General features: G+C 46.5%; 1 protein-coding gene across 2 annotated transcripts in view; it reads left to right on the forward strand.

Moving 5' to 3' along the window:
* ALDH1L1 (aldehyde dehydrogenase 1 family member L1) overlaps positions 1–26,982 on the forward strand; it is a 107,898-nt gene that overhangs the window by 69,272 nt on the left and 11,644 nt on the right. The window contains exons 10-17 of one of the 2 annotated variants that reach the window (XM_025860284.2): positions 3,520–3,667; positions 5,694–5,813; positions 7,117–7,244; positions 10,986–11,136; positions 12,293–12,363; positions 15,756–15,861; positions 17,244–17,331; positions 25,338–25,431. In XM_025860284.2, coding sequence (XP_025716069.1) covers positions 3,520–3,667; positions 5,694–5,813; positions 7,117–7,244; positions 10,986–11,136; positions 12,293–12,363; positions 15,756–15,861; positions 17,244–17,331; positions 25,338–25,431 — 906 coding nt within the window. The remainder of the gene's footprint in view (positions 1–3,519; positions 3,668–5,693; positions 5,814–7,116; positions 7,245–10,985; positions 11,137–12,292; positions 12,364–15,755; positions 15,862–17,243; positions 17,332–25,337; positions 25,432–26,982) is intronic. The other variant, XM_073889873.1, reaches the window with a different exon arrangement.

Here is a 26,982-nt window from a genome sequence, read left to right on the forward strand (position 1 = left end):
TTAGGGGCATAAATATTTACAATTGTTAGATCTTCTTGTTGGATAGACCCTTTAATTATGATATAGTGTCTTTCTTCATCTCTTATTACAGTCTTTGGTTTAAAATCAACCAAGTTGTTTGATATAATAAACAGTTATAGTTTGTGTGATACAAGGATTGCTACTCCAGCTTTCTTTTAATTTCCATTAGAATGATCAATGGTTCTCCACCCCCTTACTTTCAATCTGGTGGTTTCTTTGGGTCTAAAATGAGTCTCTTGTAAGCAGCATATTGATGGGTCTTATTTTTTTATCCATTCTGATACCCTATGTCCTTTCATTGGAGTCTTGAGTCCATTTACATTCTGAGTAATTGTTGAAAGATATTAATTTAATGCCATTGTATTACGTGTAGAGCCACTGTTCCATAGACTGTCTCTGTTCCTTTCTGGTCTTATTTACTTTTGGGCTCTGTCTTCATTCAGATGATCCCCTTTAATACTTCTTGCAGGGCTGGCTTTGTGTTCACAGTTTCCTTTAGGTTTTGTTTGTCTTGGAAACTCATTATCTTTCCTTCTATTCTGAATGACAGCCTTGCTGGATAAAGTATTCTTGGCTGATTTGCAACAATGTGGATGGAACTAGAGGGTATTATGCCAAGCGAAATAAGTCAATCAGAGAAAGACAGGTATCATATGATCTCACTGATATGAGGAATTCTTAATTTCAGGAAACAAACTGAGGGTTGCTGGAGTGGTGGGGGTTGGGAGGGATGGGGTGGCTGGGTGATAGACATTGGGGAGGGTATGTGCTATGGTAAGCATTGTGAATTGTGTAAAACTATTGAATCACAGACCTGTACCTCTGAAACAAATCATACATTATATGTTAAAAAAAAGAGAGAGAGAAGATAGTAGGAAGGGAAAAATGAAGGGGGGAAATTGGAGGGGGAGACGAACCATGAGAGACTATGGACTCTAAGAAACAAACTGAGGGTTCTAGAGGGGAGGGGGGTGGGGAGATGGGTTAGCCTGGTGATGGTATTAAAGAGGGCATGTACTGAATGGAGCACTGGGTGTTATATGCAAATACTGAATCATGGAACACTACATCAAAAACTAATGATGTAATGTATGGTAATTAACATAACATAATAAAATTTTTTTAAAAAGTATTCTTGGCTGCATATTTTTCCCATCTAGCACACTGAATACATCATGCCAATCCTTTCTGGCCTGCCAGGTCTCTGTGGACAGGTCTGCTACCAGCCTATGTATCTACCATTCATTGTAGGTTAATTACCTCTTGTACCAAGCTGCTTTCAAGATTTTCTATTTATCTCTGTAATTTGCAAGCTTCACTATTATATGTTGGGGTGTTGACCTATTTTTATTGATTTTGAGGGGGTTTCTCTGTGTCTCCTGGACTTGAATGCCTGTTTCCTTCCCTAGTTTAGGGAAGTTCTCAGGTACAATTTGCTCAAATTAGCCTTCTGCCCCTTTCTCCCCCTCCTCCTCTTCTGGGACCCCTATTTAGATATTATTTTGCTTTATGGAATCGCTGAGTTCTCTAAGTCTCCCTTCATGATCTAATAGTTTTCTTTCTCTCTTCAAGTTCCTTATTTTCCATCATTTACCTTCTATATCACTGATTCTCTGATTCATTCATCCTCATTTTTATAGCCTCCATTTGGGATTGCATCTCAGTAATAGCATTTTTAATTTTGGCCTAAGTTTTAATTCTTTTATCTCTACAGTATGGGATTCTCTAGTGTCTTGTTTGCTTTTTTCAAGCCCAGCTAGTATCTTTATTATTGTTGTTTTAAATTGTAATTCAGACATCTTACTTATATTCGTATTGATTAAATCTCTGTCAATAAGTACTACCTCCTTTGGGGTGACTTTCTCTGTGTTGTCATTTGGTCTAGAAAAGAAAATAAGAAAGAAAGGGAAACAACAATGACAAAAGAAAAAACAAAAGAAACAAAGCAAAAACAAAAACAGAACTAAACAAAAACAAACAAAAAACAAAACAACAAATTGGATCCTAGGTGTGTTTTGGTGTGCTTGTTAAAAGAAACTAGATCCCAAAATAAGAAAGAAGCTGAAAGTTCACACCCCCCACTCCTCAGTGAGCCCTCACAGAAAAGCAGTCAATCACTTCTCTCCCCAGTTTCAGTCCAAACTCTGTGTTCACCAGACCTGTGACTGAGCGTTTTTATCTCAGGCACATGACTGAATTTCAAAACTGCAAGTTTTACAGACTCCTGCAGCACAGACCATGCTGTTCTTCCCAGGGGATGGAAGGGGGTCTCACCATGTTTCTGCCTTTGCTGGACCCCTGCCAGGAAGGTGGTCACATGACCATGCAGTAGTTCATAGTTAATGGCAACACAGAGCACTGTTTTCAGCCGGCTTCTCCACTCTTGTGACTGGGAACTCTGTCACACACAGACACCCGTGTTCTTTTTGTGACCCTGGGGATCCTGAGACCATCCTTTTCCACCTGAGATTCTGCTCTGCTTCACCACCTGAGCACCTTTAAACCAGGGACATACCCCACTGTAGCAGAATCCTAGCTCTGATTTTGCTCTCTGCTACTTATAACACTTTGCAGTAGCCTCCTTAAGCAAGCTCCTTCCCCTCCACTGTATTCTCGGATATATCACCCCAGCTCAAGTCTTCCCACCTCCTACCTTCCAAAAAGTGGTCACTTTTCTACTTGTATAGTTGCAGCATTTCTTTTCTCAGATCTATGATTGCTTTCACAGATGTTCAGAATGATTTGATGACTAGCTATATTGAAGAGACAAGACAAACCTAGGGTCCCCTTACTCTTCTGCCATCTCTCCTCCCCCTGAGGTCGGACTTTAATTTTAGATATTCTGGTATGTGTATAGACATATTTAATTGTTGTTTTAATTTTCATTTCCTTAATGATTAGTGATGTTGAACATATTTTTATATGTTTTTTGCCATCTGTATTTCTTCTTTGGGGAAACATCTGTTCAATCTTTTGCCCATTTTTACTTGGATTGTTTTTTTTTTTTCTTAGTATTGAAATTTGAGGGTTCTTTATATATTCTGAATACAAGTACTTTATCAGATATGTTATTTGGAAATATTTCCCCTAATGTGTGGTTTGTCTTTTCATTCTTTTAACAATGTCTTTCAAAGAGTATTATTAATCTCATATTGATTATTATCACCAGCATGTAGATTGTGTCATTTACTCATCAGAAAATGGTGAAGGAGCTATTACTATTCCAGTTTTGCAGCAAAGAAACTAAGGTGCAGGGGAGTTTTTCACTTGCCCAAGGTCACAAATTAGTAAGTGGTGGAACCAGAACTCGAAACTGGGACCTTCTGAATCCATGGACTGGGTTCTGAACCCCAGTTCTAAACTAATACTCACACTTTGGGTGTTGAGATGAAGGTCCATTCTAGGAAACTGTTTGGCACCATAACCTCTGCAACTACAATAATGCAGTTTTGCCAAGCCTCTTCCCATGCTCCCACTTTTCCATCTTCTTTTCTCCAGACTGGTTGAGGAAGTGAAGGAGCTGTGTGATGATCTGGAATTAGAAAATGAAGATGTTTACATGGCAACCACTTTTGGGGACTTCATCCAACTATTAGTGAGAAAACTACGAGGGGATGACAAACGCCACGAGTGCATCATTGACTATGTGAGTCCTGGGCCCTCCACATGGGCTTGGCCCTACAGACACCCACATCTGTGGATCCACAATGACACATGGGGGAAATCTGGACATCAGGAAGCCAGGGCACCTAAGAGCCCACCTTCAGTGTCCCAAGCTCTCCCTGGTAACCCTGGATACCCTGAGGGTGCCAGTGCAGTTAGGCAAACACAACAGAGGAAATTGTTACGTACAGAACAAATTCTGACCCCCAAGACATGAAACTAGGATATATTTTTTTATTTAAAATTTTTTTTTTAGAGAGAGAGAGAGAGAGATTGAGCATCAGCGTGGTGGGGAGGGGCAGAAGGAGAGGGAGAGAATCTTAAGCAAGATCCACACCCAGCGTGGAGCCAGACACAGGGCTCATGACCTGAGATCATGACCTGAGCCAAAATCAAGAGTTAGATGCTTAACAGACTGAGACATCCAGGGGTCCTGAGACTATGGTATTAAGAAGAGACTGGGATGCCTGGTGGTTCAGTTGTTTAAGTGTCTGCCTTTGGCTCAGGTCATGATCCCAGGGTCCTGGGATTGAGTCCCGAGTTGGGCTCCTTGCTCAGTGGGGAGTCTGCTTCTCCCTCTGCCTGCTTCTTCCCCTGCTTGTGCTTTTTCTCTCTCTCTATTTCTTTGTCTCTCTGACAAATAAATAAATAAATAATCTAAAAAAAGAGAGAGACTTTTACAGTGTACTTCTCACCCTCCTCCTTTGGTGGTTTTTCCCAGTAGTGGCCTCATCTCTGCTGTGGCTCCAGCCCCTGCCAGATCACCCTGCCAAGACTCTAGTTCCTCTGGGGGACTCTAGACCCTAGTTCTGGTCCCACCAGTTTCCTGTCCTTCTAGTCTAGTAATGTCTGGGACTGCCTGCTGTTGTCAATCTCTGGGTTGACTCATGGCCTCTCAGCTCTTTCATCACCTGTGAAACCAATTTCCTGCACTAAATTGCTTTTGTTGAAATGCCAAAAGAGGGAGAGAAAGAAAGGGAGAGAGGGAGGTAAAGGGGAGAAAGAGAAAAGGGAGAGAGAGAATGGGGAATTGGGAATATTTTCCTATTAGCAAAACAAGTGATCCTATACATTCAATTTGTATATATGGAAGTGTAATGATATAATTGCAAATTATATATATATATATATTTAAGATTTTATTTATTTATTTGAGAGAAAGAGTGAGAGAGAATGAGCAGGGAGAGCAGTAGATGGAGAGGAAGAAGCAGACTCTCTACTGAGCAAGGAGCCTGATATGGGGCTCAGTCCCAGGATGCTGGGATCATGACCTGAGCTGAAGGCAGATGCTTAACCGACTGAGCCACCCAGGGACCCCACAAATTTATTAAAAAAAAAACTCTGAAAAGTCATCCTGAGTTGTCTTGGTAGGCTACCAGCTCCCATAGGACTCAGCATTGGGATAATTGGTTTGGAACAAAAGATGAAGTGGCCAGGTGGCCAGATGAACACCACGTTGACCTTGGGATTGTGGACAAATGATTGATGAACAAATTTCAGGAGAGAATGACATCCAAAAGGATGCCATTCAATGTGAAATTTCAGGTCTATAGGGAAGTGAGCAATGGAGTTGGCATCATGTCTGGTGACTCACAAGTGTCTGTCTACCAGCTGGCACTTCCTACGTGTGGAGGCCAGGCAACCAGCTTGAGGTCACACAATGGGTAAATAGCAGGACTGGGGTTGTAGCCCAAGCAGTCTGGCCTCAGATTCTGTGCCATCTCTTCTTATCACCCAGCTGCCACCACTGTGCACATAATAGCTCATTGGGCCAAGGAAGGCAGCAGGACCAGATTTGGCAAAAGAGACCTGAGAAGGCTGAGGGGCCTTGAGCCCTGGCCCCTTTGGCAGTGTGTGCATGTGTGTTTGTGTGTGTGTGGTGTGTGCACAAGTGGTTACCATCTGTCTGTGAGTGTTTCCTGTGTCTCTCTGTGGGTTTGTATCTGTCACTGATGCACCGTGTGAAGAATCCACACTGCAACTAACACCTGCAAAAACTCCCTTCCCAGGTGGAAAAGACAATGAACAAGTTGACCCTCCGAATGCCCCACCAGCTCTTCATTGGGGGCATGTTTGTGGATGCCGAGGGTGCCAAGACCTATGAGACCATCAACCCAACAGATGGAAGTGTGAGTGCAGGCCTAGAACCCCCTCCTACCCTCTCTCCCCCCTACTTACCCCATAGCCTGTTCTCCCATCTACTCCACCACCTGGCATCTGGGGATTCTGGCCCAGGAGGGCCTCTGCTTGGATGCAAAAGGGTTGCAATCATTTTCCAGTCCTCCCTACAGGAATGGCCCAGAGGGGGGAAATGGCAGGGAGTCAGGAGGACTTTAAAAGTCTGGAGCCTGCTTCAGAAAATGGGAACAGAGATAAACGACCCCCTACACCCCGCTCCAAAGAGGAAATGAAGCCATTCCCTCCTCCTCCACACTTCAACAATAACCCTAGCATGGCCCCTATCTTCTTGAATATGTGTGCATCCCACTGTTGGGAAATTCTTCTTGAATCCCATGTTTGTCAGACTGTCTTGACAGTGACCCTCTTATGTCATGACCCAGTACACATATATTGTATTCTCTTATGCACACACCTACCTGAAACAACACTTACTCTTACAGGTGCATACTGATAGTTTTCCATTCTGCCCCACCCTATAGCATCCCTCGGGGCCTGCAGAAAACAGATAGCTCACTCAAAATGAGTCTTTTGAGGGGAGTTTAAAGAAAGTGATGGACAAAGGGGTGGACAGGGAGTGGGGACACACACAAGGGGGTGCAGTGCCCTCAGGCAGAAAATCGGGAGCTGTTACCACCTAGAGGCCTATTTCGAGAATCCCAGAAGGGAGGTTGTATGGACAGGGCTGCCTGGGTGCTAGGGCCTTGGGCAGGGAGGGTGCACCCTACCTGTGGTGACCAGCAAGGTGCTGGCCTCGCCTGTCCCACTTCTGTCTCCTCCTGGCTTTCCCTTTGGTCAAGCCGAGGTGGCAGGCAGTGTGGGAGCCTGCCCTTTAGTGTATGTGGGCACTGTCAGGATGCAGAGCAAGGATGGGGGACAGGAATGGTTCTGCCACTGTCAATGTCTAGACTATTTCGCTTAAAAATAAACCTTCCACCTGGGACTCACTGAATTAATGAGCTTCTGTTCTTGGCTTGAAAACACTAAGCTGATCCTCAGCCTTGTAGCTGCAGCCTGAGTCTGTTGCCCTGTTTGGGCTCAGTGGCAAGTGAAAAGAAGGATCCTGGTATGTGGAAACACAAATAGGTCTCTCTGAAAGCCTTTGCCTTTCCTAATTGTGCACACCCTTCCAGGGCCCTCCCATTGGCCAACCATCCCCTCTGAGCCCTTCCAGGTGGCCAGGAGAGTGGGGTGGTGTGGGGCTTCTGTGTACATGGAGTCCAGGGAGGGCCTCACAGCTCTGATCCACCACAGGTCATCTGCCAGGTGTCCCTGGCCCAGGTCAGCGATGTTGACAAGGCAGTGGCTGCAGCTAAGGACGCCTTTGAGAATGGATTGTGGGGGAGGATCAGTGCACGGGACCGGGGCCGGCTCCTGTACAGGTGAGAGGCCCACAACCACCTGTCAGCCACCTGACCTTTGGCTTGGGTTGGGGCTGCATGCCTGGGTCCTGCCAGGAGGAGGTGAGGTCCTGGACACATTTGTGTGACCAAGGCCTGAGGCTCAGAAAAGGTTTCTCAGAAGTGGCTTGAGAGACAGGGGGGATTTCACCAGACACAAGTAACCTTGAAGGGAAAGGTGTCCTCGGTGGAAGGGACAGTGTTATAGAAGATGAGAGGGTACAAAAGTGAAGGTGCTAATCAGATCGGAGCAGCAAACTGGCAGAGCTAACACATGGTCCTGGGCAGACTCAGACAGGTACAGCATTTACCTGGAGTGGCCTGGACTGGAGGTGGGATCAGGGCTACTTTATGCAGAAACCAGCAAAGGAAGGATGGAGCCTGTTCTGTCTGCTGGTCCTTGCTCAGCTTGACCCTGACTACTAGAATCTCACACTTCCCTTTTTTTTTTTTTAAACCAAGGCAGAAGGGACTCTCTCCCCTTAGTTCTATCAGAAATCTGAAGGAAGGACTTGGGGTTGCTCCAGCTTATGAGAATGGGGTGGGAGTGAGGCCTGAAGGAGAGATACTGCTCCCTTAGAACCAAGTGGTCCCAATAGGGGAGGAGCAGCCACCCCCAAGGAAGTGGGGTGATATTTCCAGAAGGGGAGCTGCTGGGCAGATGAACTAAGCAGTGATGAAAAGACTGGTAAACAAGCTGATTTTAGGAACCTGGCTTTTGTTTTCTGGGTCCTGGGGAAGCTGTCAGGCATACAGCCTAGTCATGATGTGGTCCAAATGTGTTTGTCATCTGGTGGGAGAGAGGTCCCATCTTGGCCTTGCAGTCAGAATGCCATTTTTTTCTATTCCAGAGGCCAGACACACCAGGATAGCCCCCAGCACAGCGAACCAGAGAGGGGGTCCTGTATGGTTTTGAAATGGAATAGAGATGGTGGGGTTTGGGGCAGACCAGGGTGCACCCAGCCTGCCGTAACTCAAGTTAGTTTCAAGACCCCTTGAAGAGCCCATCAATTTTAGGAAGCCATTGGCTTCCTAGAGCCCCCAGATTAGGCAAAACTGAAACGTGAAAGCCCAGGCTTATGGTGCTGAGCCTTCTGGCCCTGAAGCAGGGACTCTAGTGGTAAATGGTGCTGGCCCAGAAGAGGTTTTTTTCCTTGACGTGCTCTGCTGCCATCTAGTGGCACATGCCATAATAATACCACTAGCAACACAACAGGGAGGGGTTTGTCCCTGCGCAGCTCTAAGTAGAGACCTGGACTGTTTGGACACACATCTCAAGGCCAGGCCTGAGAGCTCCTAATAACCTGGTCCCTGCCTCATGCAATCTCCCAGTCCCCATGGTGGAGGTGTGCCCATTGCTGGCCCAGGAGGGAGCAGCCCCTTGTTAAATGAGGAAAACAGGACCACCATGGATAGATATTATGGAATGCATTGTAGGCATAAGTTGGGAAGAAAGATCCAGAAAGGAATGTTAGAGAAAGTCACTAGACAGCTCCCAAGAACCACTGAGGGACAAGATAGAGCTTCTCAGGAACCTGGAGAGCCAGTGTTCCCAGCTGCCAGAGCAGGACCACCAAGAGCTGGTGGGAGAGTCTGTGGGAAGCTGTAACCTTGTGTTCAGACACTTCCTTACATTCACAGCCAAGAATGTGGTGGCCCATGCTGCTGTTAGGGAGCCAGGGGGAGCAAGGCTGAGCCTGCCTGGCACCCCACACTTGCCCTTCCTCACGTCTATCCTGCAGACCTGTGGGGGTGATGGAGGTTGCTTCCTCTGCTTTCCCACTGGCACTTTCTGGGGGCAGGACTCTGGGAGGCAGAGCTGCAGCTTAACAAAGTTGACAGTAGAACAATCCCACTCGGTTTTCCTGGAAGAGCTTCCCAAATGGTGTGCTTGGGTGATAGTTACTTTAGGGATTTATGACATGGCCACATCACATGCACGTGACATTGTCTGGCAGATTTGGAGGGATTTGGGGCTGATCAAGGAAAAAGATATGACCATGAAAAGTAGTAACACGCAACGGCCTTCATGGCATGGTTGCCCCCACAGTGGGAGACCCTCCAGAGATTGTAGTCAGGGGGTCTCAGAATGGGAGGGGTGCAAGGGAACTCTCGGGGTCAGGGGGTCAAGGAGGGGGCTCCCATGTCCCGGCACTGTTGCTCAGTAGCAGAACAGGAGTCTCTGGGTCAGAGGGCTGGGAAAGGGGGCAGTTACAACTGCATGGTCCATCTAACCAATGGTAATGTGTCAATAACCAATGTGTAAAGGGAGGTTCCTGGAGAATGCAAAGCAACAAGACTCTAAATGGCTAAAAGTCTGCTTGTTTGGACTATTTTAAAAATAATTGGATACATTAACGTGTATCCAGCAAGATTTTGAGCTGACAGGTCTCACCCTGCAATGAAGATGTGAACAACATAGGGGGCAATACACAGAAGCCAACTCTGGCTTATTTATAATATAGATATATGCCTTTGGCACATCTGTTTTTCTAGTTGATGAAACCCTAGGCCTTGAAATGCCACAACATAGTGTTTCCCTTATTTGGTCTAGAATAGTTCTCAAAAAGTGATTTACACCTTTGTTGTTCTTAACTAGAGAATTACCTGGGTATATCACCATTTCTGAGGTAACAGTGTGGCTCTGCCCCTAAGTTGTTTGTGTCTGTTTGGTCCACTTTCACCCACCAGCCTTGTGGTGCATGCTGACTGTGTGCCTGGCAGGTGTAGGAGGTCCAGGAAGGAGCAGGAGAACAAATACCATCCCAGCCCTCAGAGAGAGGCACATAGTACTAGAATACTTGTCTAAGCGGGTATCTATAATAGTCGGGCAGGTTTGAAGAAAGATGGAGGGTGCTAGGAGGACACTGCAGGGAGATATGATTGGTGTGGGCTGAGGGTTGGCTTCCCAGAGAGTGTGAGTGTGTAGCTGGGGGTTTAAGACATGCCATGGCTGTGTGCAGAGAGGAGCAGCTCAGCAGGCTTTGGCCCCAGACTCGTCTCTGGGCTAGAGCCCCCCATGTACAAGATTGAGAGCTGCTCTAGATCTGTGGTCTCCACCTTCCCCTGCCCACCCTGCCCCCTGGGTACCCTGCTCCCTGAGCTCCCTTACATCAGGGAGGGGGCAGAGTCCTAATTCCCAGGCTGCCCATAGCAGCATACCCACCAGAAGCACCGGAGGGCAGCTGGCTGTCAGAGTGCTCACACTTAAGGAGGGCTGTGTAGATGAACCTTCCCTTGAATCTCTCCCATCATCCCCCCCCAACTCCCCACAGATGCCATCTGTGGGGGCGCACTCCACTGGATCGGCTGGTGCTTGAAGCCAGACGTGCTTTCCCCTGGTCAAGGCTGTCCAAGACGGAGAGGGTGGCCTTTTGGAATGGTGACCTCCTTATAACAGAGGCAGAGGGACTGTTTTTGCAGGATTATTTGTAAGCATTATTATAAAGTAGTTAATCCATCCATATTTGAGGAAGGAAGAAAGGAAAAGAGAGGAGAGGAGAGAGGGACAGAAGGGCACCATTTCTCACACTCACCCAACAAAGGAAACCTTACTGTCCCATCTCACAGATGGGGAAACTGAGGTCAGCACATCGGAGTGTGGCAGAGCTGGGAGTGCAGGGCCGGGCCCCTGACTCATTGAAGAAGGGCCTTGAAAGAGCAGGCAAGGCTGTTCCAGGCCTGAACCCATCTGCCTCCTGTCCCCACCCACCCCCTGGCCAGGTTGGCAGACCTCATGGAGCAGCATCAGGAAGAACTGGCCACCATCGAGGCTCTAGATGCAGGTGCTGTCTACACATTGGCCCTGAAGACCCATGTGGGCATGTCCATCCAGACCTTCCGCTACTTCGCTGGCTGGTGTGACAAAATTCAGGTGAGGCTGAGGCTCCTGCCCACCAAGTGAGTTCACATAAGCAGGCTGAGCCCAGCAGGAAACTCTGAGGGCAGTGCGTTAGGCTGCATGCTGCATAACAAATGAGCACAGCTTACTGGCTTAAAACAACCCTATTTATCAGCTCACATTTCTGCAGATGGGAAGTCCAGGCAGGCTGGGCTGGGTTCCATGCCAGGGTTTCACAAGGACAGTGTCAAGGTGTACCCAGGCTGGACTTTAGCTGGAGGCTCTGGGGAGACCCTGCCTGCAGGCCCCTTCAGGTATTGGTAGAGATGCAGGACTGAAGCCCGGGTCTTTGCTGGCTGCTGGCCAGGGCTGCTCTCAGCTACTGCAGGCCTTGCTCTGGCCCTTGCCCCAGTGCTCCATCCCCTTGCCATTCTCAGGCTTAACATCCTTCTGCCATGAACTGAAGAAAACTTTGCCTTTGGGGGGGCTCCTGAGGTGGTTCTGGGGACACCTTCATCATCTCCCCTTCCTAAGGTCAACTGTGCCATTCTACATCTTTGCAGAAGGAGTAGCTCACCATCTCCCAGATCCCAGGGATCAGAGTGTGACCATGGGAGCCATTTTCAGAGATTTGCCCACCGTAGGCAGTGATGGGACACCCACCAGCGAGGGTTTTGTGGGGTCTCTGCCAGATCTGGGCTTCACGCTGTCTGTCCTTTCCATGGGGCTGAGGGGTGCAGGTGTGATGGAAGGTGCACCTTCTGCTCCTCCTGCTGCTGCATCTCTGCTGGCTGGAGCTGCCCCCCGCCCAGGGCCTCCTGGGCTAGCATGGCCTCCAGAGGCAACGTGGCCCCCCACTCCCCACTTCCCTGCCTCAGTGTCAAAGCCAGAGTTCTTACCTGTACCAGGACCAACTTCCCATCTGAGGGCTGTGCCAGGCTCAGTGCAGCAGGCACCTTGCGCCTGTTGGCTGCCCACTCCACCTCTATCTGGAGTCTTCAGATGCCCCTGTCATACATAATCTGGAAGGTTTGGGTCTCTTACCTGTCTGATTCATGGGGGCTTCAGGACACAGACAAGACTCTGTTCAATTCTGAGCTCCAGGCATAGTCTGGCTGCCCAGGGGGAATGGGTGAGAAAACAATGGAGCCCCTCCCAAGTGACCCCCCCCACTCCGTGCTTCTTCCAGGGCTCCACCATCCCTATCAACCATGCCAGACCGAACCGCAACCTGACCTTGACCAGGAAGGAGCCTATCGGGTGAGTCATAGCACAGGGCGAACGTTCGCCACACAATGGGTGCTTTTCAATGTGGTTTGTTCTGTGGGTGCTCATCCCCTTTCTACATATCTATCCAATGTCTATCTGTTCACCAATTACTACATGCCAGACAGTTCAGGTGCTGGAGATACAGCAATGATCAGAACTGATGAGAATGCCTATCCTCAGGGGACTACATTCTAGCAAGTAAAACAGCTTTTGCTTCCAAAGTACCTGCTCTGTGCCAGGCACTGTTTTAATGACTTTACAAGTATGATTTTACTTAATCCCCTCAATAACCCTGCAGCAGTCAGGCTCGTAGAGGGTGCACCTGAAAATTTTTATCTGAAAAGAGTATAATGATGAATGTGTGCATAAAAACAGAACTACACAGCACCAAGGAACAGGAAAAAAATAATAAATAGGCAAAGGATAGGAACCAGTGCTCAACAGGAGAAAGACAAGTGTCCACTCCACACAGAACAGACTAGGGATTGGGGAAATGATTTACACCCAGCAGTGAGGGGCCTCACCTCACCATCAGATGGCCTGATGGCCTAGGGAGAGAGGAGCCCCCTCACACTGCCTGGGGGCGGTGGAGGGGGTCCCCCCCTTGTGAGAGGCAGCTTGGCAGTGATTGTTCAGTCCCCAAATGCACCCCTGCCACAAGGCACAGCTATGGTGGCTCACTGACACAGGTGTACCAGGAGACCAGCCCGAGGGTGCTCACAGCAGCTGTGCTGGGGCCCCGGCGCTAGAACCCAGCACAGCCCCTGCTGCGCTCATGCAGCATCCTTACCAGGGTATGGAGTGCAGCTATGCGAAGGCGTGGGGCAGAGCTAGGGGGACCCCAGGGAACAGCTCCAAGAGAAACTTGCATGAGGAGAGCACACTGAGGAATGTCCTCTAAAATCATCTAAAATGGGTCAGAGGCCCAGTGTGGTCAGCACCCAGCAGGCATTCCCACCTGCTCTGTGCCCCTTACAGTGTGGGGACACCGTGACCCACCAGCAGGGACCTCGCATCCCCATGGATGGTGGTCAGAGGCACTCCGTTTCCTGGAGAACACAGGAGTGTTTCAGAAGGAGAATGGGTTCCAGTGTCATTTGGATCAACAGAAATGAGCACGGATGAATGAACACGCCAGGTCCTGAAGGACGGGCCTGCTGGTAAGGGAGGCTCCTGTCGGGAGAGTGGGCTGTGGACACAGTAAACCCTCTCCTGTAGGCCACAGAGAGGGGCAAGGCTGGGGAGAGATGTCACGGACTCTAGGACAGCGGTGCCCACCCAGCCTTTCCCCCAGAGGACACAAGATGGAGGGAATGCTCCAAGATAGCCCCCCAAAACAAAGAACTACCCAGCCAAGGCGTCAGAGTGTGAAGCGAGAGTCCTGCAGGGCTGGAGTGCTGGGAGCCCTTTCCTCTGGCGCAGGCTATGAGAGGGGCTGGGCAAGGGGACCAGGGCCCAGACGAACACTGGCTGCCAGTCACATGAGTCTGTAAGATCACTGATCATCCAGACGCCTCTCGGGAAGTCCGTCCTGTCAGACTGAGGAGGACCCTGGTGCTGAGCCTCCCAGTGAGTTGGAGGAACGGGGAGGTTTTCCCTATATCGGCAGGTGTATGAGTCTGCTAGGGCCGTCGTAACAAAGTACTGAAACCAGGAGGCTCAAACAGCACACATTTACTGTCTCGGCATTCTGGGGCTGGAAGTTCCAGATTCAGGTGTCAGAAGGTTGGTTTCTTCTGAGGGTGTGAGGGAGAATCTGCTCCAGGCCTCTCCCCTAGCTTCTGGGGGTTTACCGGCAATCATTGGTGTTTCTCAATCTCTGCCCTCATGTTCACATGGTGTCCTCCTTCTGTGTGTCTATCTCTTCACATGGCCCTGTTTTTATAAAGGCATCAGTCATTTTGGGTTAGGCACCCACCCTATTCCAGTAAGGCCTCATCTTAACTAATTATATCTGGAATGACCCTAATTCCAAATAAGGATGTTCTGGAGTTAGGATTTCAACATGTGAATTTTGGGGAGTACAGATCAGCCATGACAGTGGGACTTCCCTGATGTCTGTTTTTTCTTGGAGCCCTTACAACCCTGATGACCTCATCCCCTTCCCTGGAAACACTCGCTGTGCTCCCTCAGCCATCTCACCCTGCTGGGTGTACTGGGAGTGGGAGCGGCTTTCCTAACCCCTCAGTTCACCCCATTGCTCCCAGAACGATGTGCCAGCCACCCCCAGTTTGTCCTGCCCTCAGCCTTTGTCCACACTCTTCCCCCTGCCTGGGTTTAGCTAAGAAGTCATCTTTTTCAGAAACGTTCCCATGGTGATGATGATCATGAAAATGATAATGATGAAGAAAACAAGTCACGTAGCCCGTGCGGAGTTCTTGTGTGGATGGGCTCATTAATTGTCTGACACTGACGAAGATAGTGCCCTGCATTTTACAGGAGTCAGGGGAAAGCAGGGTCACATGCCTACTAGGACCACATGTGTCATCATTAGGCCCCTCAGGACTGTGGGGTTTCTCCCCTTGAGGGAGACACTGCTCAGCACAGGCTTTCTCTGGGGCCGAGGGGCACACTGACACTGGGTACCATCTCTTAATGCAAAGGAGGCAAGCCTATAGGGCCTCCCAGGCTGACTGTTTCCTCCTCTCCATGGGACTGACCCCTGGCCTCATGCCTAGGAAGACCCTCACCTGCTTCCTCCTGGCCCACCGTGTGATCCCAACCCTCTCCCATACATTCTCAGACTGCCCGTGTGATCCTTGGCCTTCTCCCAAGCCCTGCCTGCTGTCACCTCCCCCACTGCCTGGTGTCATGCCCTACTCAACTGTCCCTAGGCATGTCTCACAGCTCCCATCAGAAACTTCCCGGCCATCATGCCCTGCTGGGAAGAGGGGCTACTGCCAGATTGAACATACTGCCCCATCAGGGACTTTTGGAAAGGCAGGCATGAGGTATCTCTCAGGGGACCTTTGGCTCCATATCAGGAAGCCCAGAGTGGAGTGGGGTGGAGTGGAGTAGAGTAAACAGAGTGGAACAGAGTGGAGTGTTGTGGTGTGGAGTGGGGTGGAGCGGAGTGGAGTGGAGTGGAGTGAGCAGAGTGGAATAGAGTGGAGTGTTGTGGAGTGGAGAGGAGTGGAGTGGAGTGGGGTGGAGTGGAGTGGGGTGGAGTGGAGTGGAGTAAGCAGAATGGAACAGAGTGAAGTGTTGTGGAGTGGAGTGGGGTGGAGTGGAGTGAGCAGAGTAGAACAGAGTAGAGTGTTGTGGAGTGGAGTGGAGTGGAACCGGAGTGGGTGTCAGGTTTGGGAACGAGGACACCGTTGCCAGGTGCACTCTGGCCCCGAGGCTGTTTGGAGAGACGGAGTCCCCTTTATTTTGTATGGCAGGGTCTGTGGCATTGTCATCCCTTGGAACTACCCCTTGATGATGCTCTCCTGGAAGACGGCTGCCTGCCTGGCTGCTGGGAACACAGTGGTGATCAAGCCTGCCCAGGTGGGTGTGGGTGTGTTCCGGGCAGGGCCTGTGAGCTGTAGAAGGTATCAGTAAGCACCCTATAAAGGAGACAGGTGGCCCGTTGGCCCCTTTACCCACCCAGGACTGGTTTCTCCTCAAGGAGGAGGGGTACTGCTGATGAGGGCTGGCCTTCTGTGGGCCCTGTTCACAATGGTAGGGGCGGCATGCAGCAGGGGGGTCTGTTCTTTCAGCAGTAGGGTGGCTGAGTCACGTTAGCTGACCTTGTACTTGCAGCTGCTTGGTGAGCAGTCAGAGATTTCTCCACAGATGCCAGCACTCTGGGCTTGGGGGAGCAGAAACCCTGTTTGGTAACCCTTGTCCAGGCCTCATGCTCTGAGACTGAAACCCAGTCCCTCATAGAGAAGCTACAGAGGTAGGATGTCAGGGTCACTCAGACAGGCTGGAGGGGCCTGAGCAGGGTCCCCCGGGGATGAGGACAGCCCCTGCATGAGCCTCAGCTTCTTGCTCTGTATAGTGGCAGTAGCAGCCCCTCCCCTGCCTGCCCCCAGGGGTGTTAGGAACTGAAGGCAAGATACTCCATCACTTGGCTCTGGACAGTGTGCCCAGGAGGTCTCTTGCTCCCCTGGCCGCTTTGGGGCAATTTGGCTCCCAAAGTATTAAAATATAAAAACCAACCACAACAATAGTTGACATTTACAGTATTCATCCTGAGTCAGGCACTCCTAAAGCATTTTAATACATAACAAATTACACTAAAAATTTGCATATATTTGCTTATTGAGCATCTCAACAACCCTCAGATGACCCATAACCTCCCCCATTAGCATGGGGGTGCTGCGCACAGATCCAGGCGATTGTCTCTGGAAGAGCACCTGACAGGCCTGTGCCCTTCCAGGGCCAGCACCCCACAGATGTGGCAGCTCTGAGGCCTGGTGGTGGGTGGGGCACAATCCAACCTTTACAAGGAAAATTACCTGGGCCTGAAGAGGAATGGCTGCTGGCAGGTCAAGGGGAGAGGAACGGCCTCCAGCAGTGAGGCGGTAACCAGATCTTGCACAGACCACTGCGTGGCACGAGGGGCTTCCAGGCAGTCCTGGGACTCACACTCCCTGAGTGAAGGAGGTATGAACATTCAGGAAGGGGCCAGGCCTGGCCACATGGCGGGAGCCTGCCAGGAGAAGGCACTAGAAGGTACATGAGGTAGCAGGCCTTCCTCCCAGCTTTCCACTGGAGCTGTGGGGGAAGCTGGCTGGGTTGGCAATACCCGCTATGATGGGGCTTCCTCTGGAGGGGCTTCCTGCCATGACTTCCTCCCTGCTTGCTACCTAGGCTGCTGGGAGAGGAGGAAGAACCCCACTTCCCAATCCCTCCTGACCCAGTCTTCTTTCCTGCCTCCTCAGGTGACCCCACTCACAGCCTTGAAGTTTGCAGAGTTGACCTTGAAGGCTGGCATTCCCAAGGGTGTGGTCAATATCCTCCCGGGATCTGGTAAGGGATGGGGACATGGGCATCTGGGGGCGCCAGGGCTCCAGGCAGCTAGAGATGCACTTGGTCAGAACAGGGCTTGCTACATGATATACTCTAGTGGGACAGAGCAACTGGGGACAGAGTGATCCAGTGGGGGTGGCCAGCCTGGTAGAGAGATGGGAGAGACATACACCTGGAAGTGTTCTTGCTTTCAGATGCTTCCCCAAATGTTTTCCATTTTTTTGTATGTAGATATGTGCTCTGGAATAAATTACATAACTTGGGAATTATCTGTCCTTGGAAGTTGGAGATTTATCTAGGCTTAGAGCATCTGGGGAGGTATTACATGATTGCTTTTTTCGTTTCTTCTGTGGTTAGTAGTCTAGTTTATTGGAAAAGTTGTCTCTTCTTGCACACATTTAAAATATATTGACATAGAGTTGTATTAATAATTTCTTATAAGTAATTCTTTTTTGATTCTCCCTTTGATTGTTAGAATATCCCCCTTATACTTTTCACTTTTTCTTTCTCTTTTTAAATTGATCAAATTTGTGAGAAGTGCTTGTTTGTCCCCATACTCCCCTCAAAAACAGAAACAAAAACAGCTCTTAAATTTCTTTACCCATTCCATTGTTATTCTGGTTTTTTTCTCTGCTTTCATCACTATTTCCTTCTGTGCTCTCCTGTATGGTTTTTTTTTTTTTTTTTTGTAACTTTGAGAGTTGAAAGTTTAATTCATTTATTTTTGTTTTTTGTCATTTAAATAAGGAAAGCTTTCAAAGAGAGCTTTGGTGACACCTCATACCTTTTGATTGACATTTTCATTATTATAAATGCCCCTTTTTATTTTTCATAATAGTTTTTGTCTTATAGTCTTCTTCATCTGATATTACCATAGATTTCATGTGGTCTTTGTTTGCATGATATACATTTTTTCATCCTTTTACTCGCAACCTACTTATATCTGATGTCTCCTTGGACGGCAGGTACTTGGATCTTGTTTTGATCCAGTGTGACAGTCTCTGCCTTTCTGACTGGATTGTTTAATCCATTCACATTTACTGTTATTATTGATAGAGTTGGATTTATGTCTGCAATTTTACTTTTTGCTTTCTGTGTCTCCTGTCTTTTGTTTCTATTTCTCTTTTATGGTTTTCTTTACATTGAGTGAATATTTTCTAGTGTAACATTTTAATTCTTTTAATGATTTTTTTCTCTATATAGTTTTTAGTTATTTTCCCAGTGGTTACTCTAGGATTTACCAGATGCTTCTTAACTCATCAGAAAATACTTCAGATTTATGCTAACTTAATTCCAGTGAAATATACAAATGCTGTTTCTACCTGGCTCTGTTATCCCTACTCCCTTTCACATATTTATCACATATTTCTGTGTACTCTTCACTATGTTACAAACCCAATAGTACATTGCTATAACTTTATATAATTTTATGTCTGTGGAAGACGTTAAAAAGAAAGGAGATCAAATATGTAATTACAGGGTTTGCTATACTAACCTTATTTACATTTCTGGTTCTCTTCATTTGTTTCTGTTGTTGAATTACTGTTATCACTTTCTTACTCCATTTCCTTCCTACCTCCTTTCTGCTATTATTGTCAAATATATTTCATTTGTATTTGTTATAAATCCAACAATACAGTTATATACATATTATTTTATATAATTGCTTTTTAAATCAGTTAAGAAAGGAAAGGAAATATTCATTTAAGCTTTCTTTTGTAATTATATAATTACCTTTACTGGTGCTCTCGGGTGGATTCAAATTATTGCCTATGTCATTTGCTTTCAGCTTGAAGAACTTCCTTCAGTATATTTCTCTTAAGGTGGGTCTGCTAGCAACAAATTATCTAAGTTTTTGTTTATCTGGAAATGTCTTTATTTTTTGAAAGATAACTTTGCTGAATATAAGATTCTTGGTTGACAGTTTTGTTCTTTCAGCATTTCAAATGTATTATCTCACTCCCTTCTGCCTCTATTGTTCCTGAGAGGTCAACTATTAATCTTATTGGGGTCCCTTTATATACAATGAGTCATTTTTCTCTTACTGCTCCCAAAATTTTCTTTTGTATTTGTTTTTCACCATTTTTACTAAGATGCCTTTGGGAGTGGATCTCCTTATGGTTATTTTACATGGAATTTATTGAATTTCATGGATTTTTAGACTAATGTTTTTCATCAAATTTGGGAAGTTTTCAGCCATTATTTACTCTAACATTTTTCTCTGCTCCTTTCTTTTTCTCCTCTCCTTCTGGTACTCCCATTACACATATGTTAGTATGTTTAATGGTAACCTACTCTCCTCTGAGGCCCTTTTCATTGAATTTTTTTCTCTATCTGTTTTTTAGATTGCATAATCTCTAACTATCCTCAAGTTCATGGATTCTTTCTTCTGCCAGTTCAAACCTACTCTTGAGCCACTCTACTGAATTTCTTATTTCAGTTACTGTACTTTTTAGTTCCAGAATTCCTACCTGTTTTTTTTTAATTTATTGCTTATTGTCTACTTGATGAGACATTGCCGTCATAGCTTCCTTTATGCATGGTTTCCTTTAGTTCGTTGAACATATTCATAATGGCTGCTTAGAAGTCTTTGTTAAGTATAACATCTGGACCCTCTCAGCTTATATTGCCTGATTCTTTTTTTTTTCTTGTGATGGGTTACACTTTTCTATTTCTTTGCATGCATCATAGCTTTCTTTGTTAAAAGTTAGATAAGTTAGGTAATATATTGTACCAACTCTGGATACTGATCTTCGTCTTCCCTTTCCAAGCTTGTTTTCATTATTTGCTTGTTTCTGTCTTTATTGACTTGGCTAGGCTATAAGTGAAGTCTGTTTTCCCTGTGGTGTATAGCCAGTGATGTCACTTCTCAGGGAGCACAGCCTTGAGCACAAGATGACAGCAGTTTTAGTGGGGCTCTCTTTGACTCTCCTTTTCCCTGGTTTCCCTGTTAAGCTCTCTGCCTCCTTTGGTATCACACTCAATAGTTCAGTTCCACTAACTACAGTCTGCTTGCTCTATTGTTTTCAACAATGCCCTGGGTCATAAATTGCTCTACAATCTGATCCAATTAAATTTGGGCCCCTTTGCAGGGGTAATTTTTGAGGACATCCTTTGAGGTTTGTTCTTACCCAGAGAGCTCTTCCCTGGTTCTCTCTGGTAAACTAACTGACCTGCAGTTTACCTCATTGCTGTCATAGAGCTGTCAGCCTTCCCTTAATTGCTCACCCCCAAAATCTCCATCATTTTTCAGAATGCCCTTAGAATTGAACTTTCCCACAGTTTCAAACAAAGTCAGTATCTCTGTTCTTATAGAAAGCTTCTCCCCCTGCCCAAAATCACAGAACCACTGCATCAGGTGTTGGGCCCTGTGAGGAAGCTGGGGCTAGGCGGATGAGGTCCCAGTAGTCTCAACCTGCCACACCCAGGTTAGAGCCTTCACTTTCTGAATGGGGACTGGGTGGAAGCCATACTCACCAGGAATTTAGCCTCTAAAACTCAGAGTTGGAGGAGATGAAAAAGATATCATATCCCTGGACTGGGAGCTTGAGGAGAGGAACAATACCTTCCTGACCACCCCCACCTGGGGTGGAGTTTCCATTAATTGGTGGGAGAGGGGAGATGTGAAGGGAGAGAATTGTTCATGGCTCAAGTACCACAGACTCTCATTGTTCTGCCTGAGAGTTACTAGATTTACTTGAATAAATGTTTCTTTGCTTGCTATATGGAAATTTAGGGAAATTTCCATAGACTTTAAATGTTTTCTTTTAATGATTTTCACCAATTATACTTATTTCCCTAGGAATTGTCAACAAGGCTCCTCATGTTAGCCTTCAGAAGTGACTCCAACCTCATACTTTTTGAGTTTATTGTGTTCATATTTTTATTATTTTTTTAAGCTGACATTCTTATTTTATTTTTAATTTTTTTTATTAAGTTCAGTGATTCATTAGTTGCATAACACCCAGTGCTCATCACATCACATGCCCTCCTTAATACCCATCACCAGGCTAACCCATCCCCCTACCCTCCTCCCCTCTAGAACCCTCAGTTTGTTTCCCAGAGTCCAGAGTCTCTCATGGTTCGTCTCCCTCTCCGATTTCTTCCCATTCAGTTTTCCTCCCTCCCCCTATGGTCCTCCATGCTATTCCTTATGTTCCACATATGAGTTTTCACCATATGATAATTGTCTTTCTCTGCTTAACTTCTGTCACTTAGCATAATCCCCTCCAGTTCCAACCATGTCAATGCAAATGGTGGGTATTCATCCTTTCTGATGGCTGAGTAATATTCCATTGTATATATGAGCCACATTTTCTTTATCCATTCATCTGTTGAAGGACATCTTGGCTCTTTCCACAGGTTGGCTTTTGGGACATTGCTGCTGTGAACATTGTGGTACATATGCCCCTTCTTTTCACTACTTCTGTATCTTTGGGGTAAAAACCCAGTAGTGCAATTGCTGGGTCATAGGGTACCTCTAATTTTAATGTCTTGAGGAACCTCCATACTGTTTTCCAGAGTGGCCGTACCAGCTTGCATTCCCACCAACAGTGTAAGAGGATTCCCCTTTCTCCACATCCTCATCAACATTTGTTGTTTCCTGCCTTCTTAATTTTAGCCATTCTAACTGGTGTAAGGTGGTATCTCATTGTGGTTTTGATTTGTATTTCCCTGATGGCTAGTGATGTTGAACATTTTTCATGTGTCTGTTAGCCATTGTATGTCTTCTTTGGAGAAGTGTCTGTCTGTTCATGTCTTCTGCCCATTTCCTGACTGGATTGTTTGTGTTCTGCCTTTTCATTTCCAGAGCCACTTTCAGAGAGGGATGTCCCTCCCTAGAGCAGATTTCTAAGGGTTCCAATTTTGTGCTCCGGTGTTATATCACTTTCCAGGTGCCAGCTTATGGAGGCTCCCTCCCCCTTCTGTTTATCTCCCTATATCTCCCCACAGATTCATGACTCTGCACTTCTTACCTTGCAAAAAGCAGTGCTTTTCTGCTTGTAGAGATCCAGATATATATTCTTACATCTCAGACTGCTTTCATGGGGGTTCAGAATGGTTTGGTAGATATCCAGCTAAATTCAGGGGACTGGTTGAAACAGGGTCCCCTACTCCTCTGCCATCTTGCCTCCTCTATTTTTATTACTCTTAAATAACATGCAACTGTAGTTTTGATATCTTCTCTGGCCCAGCAAGTAAGAAGACTAAAAAACTCACCAAGTTTTTTTCTAAAATTCTGTTCTTCTATTTCTAGTTTTATTATGTCATGATTAGAGAATATGGCCTGTGTATTTGTTTGCTAGAGCTGCCATAATAAAGTACCACAAACTAGATAGCAAATAAAGTCACATTCTGAGGTACTAGGGGTTAGGATATCAACACATGAATGGGGGGAAGACACAATTTAACCCATAATAGCTTGTAAACATTCTTCTTTCTAAAATGGAGAACTTCCTGGGGCACCTAGGTGGCTCAGTCGTTAAGCATCTACCTTCGGCTCAGGTCATGATCCCGGGTTTCTGGGATTGAGCCCCGCATCAGGCTCCCTGCTCTGTGGGAAGCCTGCTTCTCCCTCTTCCACTCCACCTGCTTGTGTTCCCTCTCTTACTGTGTCTCTCTGTAAAATAAATAAAATCTTTAAAAGAAAGAAATAAATAAAAATAAAATGGAGAACTTCTGGAGCACCTGGCCAGGTCAGTCAGTGGAGCATGCAACCCTTGATCTCAGGATTGTGAGTTCTAGCCCCACATTGGGTGTAGAGAGTACTTAAAAACAAAATCTTTAAAATGGAGAGTTTCTTTTTAATTTGATATGTGATACCTTCTTATAAATATTATTATTATTAAATACACTTTATTTTTCAGACCAGTTTAAGGTTCACAGAAAAATTGAGTGGAAAGTGTAGAGAATTCCCATATACTTTATATCCCCATATACTCACACCTCCTTCGTTATCAACATCCTATGCCAGAGTGGTAGGTTTGTTACAATTGACAAACTTACACTGACACATCAGTATCACTCAAAGTCCATGATTTTCATTAGGATTCACTCTTGATGTTGTACATTCTATGACTAATGTATAATGACATGCCTCCACCAATGTGGTATCATATAGAATAGTGTCACTGCCCTAAAACTTCCCTGTGCTCCACCCACTCATCCCTCCCTCCCTCCAGTCCCTGGCAGCCACCAATCTTTTACTGTCTCCATAGTTTTGCCTTTTCCAGAATGTCATATAGTTGGGCTCATACAGTATATAGTCTTTTCAGATTGGCTTCTTTCACTTAGTAATAGGCATTTAAATTTCTTCCACATCTTTTCATGGCTTGATAGCTCATTTCTTTTTAATGCTGAATAATACTCCATTGTCTGGATGTACCACAGGTTACTTATCTGTTCACATAGTGAAGGACATCTCAGTTGCTTCCATGTTTTGGCAGCTATGAATAAAGCTGCTAATAACATTATGTGCAGTGTTTTATGTAGACAATTTTCAACTCATTTGGTAAATACCAAGGAGTGTGATGGATGGATCTTACAGTAAGGTTGTGTTTGCTTTTGTAAGAAATGGCCAAACTGTCTTCCAAAGCAGTTGTACCATTTTGCATTCCCACCAACCATGAACGAGAATTCCTGTTGCTCCATATCCTCTCTAGCATTTGATGTTGTCAGCATTTTGGACTTTGGCCATTTTAATAAGTGTGTTGTGGTTGTTTTAATTTGCAATCTCTAATGATATCTGTTGAGCATCTTTACATATATTCATTTGCCATCCGTATATCTTCTTTGATGAAGTGTGTGTACAGATATTTTGCCCATTTTTTAATTGGGTTGTTTATTTTCTTATTGTTGAGTTCTTTGTATATTTTGGATAATAATCCTTTATCAGATATATCTTTTGCAAATATTTCTTCCCCAAACAGTTATTTTCTTTTTAACAAGAATGGTGGAATGGAATTAGTATCAAAATCACTTACAGAGCTGTGGCGTCTGGGTGGCTCAGTCGGTTGAGTGTCTGACTCTTGGTTTCGGCTCAGGTCATGATCTCATGTGTTGTGGGATGGAGCCCTGTGTCAGGTTCTGCACTCAGTGGGGAGTCTGCTTGAAGATTCTCTCCCTCTGCCCCTTCTCACACTCACACTTTCTCTCTCTCTCTCTCTCTAAAATGAATAAGTAAATCTTTTAAAAATCACTTCTAGAGCTTTAACTATATTTAGAGCTTTAACAATATATAGAACTTTAACTATATATAGAGGATGCAAGTATCCCACTCCAAACCTACTACACCAGAATCTTCACAGGTGCACCTGGGCACGTGCAGTTTTATGAGCTCGGAGGCAGGGGAGCAGTGGAAATGGAGGGACTGGATGGGTGGAGGAGCCCAGGACTGGGCAATTGACAAGGCGGGGAAGGGAAGTGTCAGGACTGACTCCCAGGTTCTTGGCTTCAACAACTGGTTGCAAGGAGAGGTTGTTTACTGAAATGGAGAACCTGGAAGAGAAGCACATCAGGGGAAAGATTAAGAGCTTGGTTTCAAATGTGTTGAATTTGAGAGGCTGTTAGACATCCAAGTGGAGATGCCGAACAGAGGAATCACAAATGGATCCAGATCCCAGACAGATCTAGAGGATGATGTGTCTGGAGATGGCATTTGAAGAGGTGTGCCAGTGTGAGATCAGCTGAGGAGAAAGTGTATGTTGAAGAAAGGAGAAGATAGCCTCATTTTAACTTAATCACCTCTTTAAAGACCCTGTCTTCAAATACAGTCAGATCTGAGGTACTGAGGGTTAGGACTTCAACATAATGAATTTTAAGGGGACACAATTCTACCTGTGGCAGGCAATGAAGCCCAGGAAGCCCTGGGCACTGAGGGCACTAAGCACTTGGGGTGCACAGTCCAGAGCTCTGGCCTCAAGATGGACGTGTGGGGGGGTGGAGCTTGTATCTCCCCTTCAGCACCTGGCAGCCTCCCTGACCCCCTTGCCCACTCTTACCTACAGGCTCTCTAGTTGGCCAGAGACTCTCAGACCATCCCGATGTGCGGAAAATAGGGTTCACAGGTTCCACAGAGGTGGGAAAACACATCATGAAGAGGTAGGTGGTTGAGGCTACCTCTGGTCACAGTGTTGGGTTGTGGACAGTGCTGTGTGTGAGGTTGATGCAGATTCTGACTCTGTGTCTGGGTTTCTGACAAGCCCTTGGTGGGGCTGGTGCAGCTGCTCTGCGGAGCATACTCAGACCGGGGGCTGCTGAAGACAATGTGATTTGGGGCCATGAGCACAAGTGGGACAGAGCTGCTCTGAATTGAGATGTGCTTCAAGTGTAAAAGGTCCACCGGATTTTGAAAACTTAGTACACAAAGTGGCTTGTTAATAACTTCTTATATTGGGGCACTGGGTGGCTCAGTCATTGAGCGTCTGCCTTTGGCTCAGGTCATGATCCCAGGGTTCTGGGATCGAGCCCCACATCGGGCTCCCTGCTCTGCGGGAAGCCTGCTTCTCCTCTCCCACTCCCCCTGCTTGTGTTGCCTCTGCCTCTGTCGCTGTGTCTCTCTGTCATATAAATAAATAAAATCTTAAAAAAAATGTTGATTGCAAGTTGAAATAATATTTTTTTATTAATTGGGTTAAATAAAATATATTAGAATTAATTTCATTGGTTTCTTTTTAGTTTTCTCTTAAAACTAAAAGAAATTTTATTTAGTTTTTTAGTGGCTGCTAAAGAATTGCCATTACATATGTGGCTGGTATTTGAGGCATTTGTTCTAGTCTATTGGACAGCCCTGTTCTAGAACATCCTCTCATCTCTTATTCCTTGGACTTGCCTCAAGCAGCTGGGGTTGTGTTTCTGGCTCTGTCACTAATTCATGATATGACTGGGGCCAAGCCTGACACTTCCAGGCCTCAGTTTCCCCAAAGGTAGTTTGCATGCTCCGTGGTGCTGGTCTATGTAGCTGATGAGCTTGGAGAGGGCTGGACCACAGCACAGTACCTTGTAGCCCTGGCTTCCCCAAGACAACCATGGGATGCCTGAGCCCCACCCCACTGAAGCTGGATTCTGGAGGTGGGTTTCAGGCATCTATAGTTGAGTGAAAAGTACAAATAGAGAGGAGCTGGGGCTTCTGTTGGGCATATTAACACCTTTCTCTGAGGTCATGTGACCACCCTCATCTGTCTCTGTTGTAAAACTCAGGCATGAGAACTCCCGGGGCAGTCCAGCTATGATATGACAATGCCATGGGGAGAAAGGTTTCTCTTGTTTTAAAACACCTCATTGTAGACCCCAATGCAGAGCAGTGTTTTTTCTCCCTGGGACTCTTCTGCAGCCTCTAACCCTGCTCTCCATGGGCCCCTCTGTGCACCACAAGATGGATTCTCACCCCTTGGCCCCACGACCCCTCTGTGAGCTGGGGTGTAGTCTGGACCCTGCCCCCTTACTTGAGTGGCACCCTGCTTGATCTCAGCAGCTTTACATGAGATCCTCTTCTGGGTCAGGAGCTACAGCCAATGTGGCTCGGGGAGCGTGTCTTTAGGATCAGTAGAGGCTGATGTCACAGCCTGTGAGCAGGCCAGGTGGAGCTGTTCTGATGCATTTTGAATGTAGGAGAATAAGCCTCAGCACTGAAGAGAGGGAGGCTGGTGGTGG

This window comes from Callorhinus ursinus, unplaced genomic scaffold, assembly GCF_003265705.2.
Source record: "Callorhinus ursinus isolate GAN/ISIS: 27379988/994484 unplaced genomic scaffold, GSC_fseal_2.0 scaffold119, whole genome shotgun sequence".
NCBI classification, from domain to species: domain Eukaryota; kingdom Metazoa; phylum Chordata; class Mammalia; order Carnivora; family Otariidae; genus Callorhinus; species Callorhinus ursinus.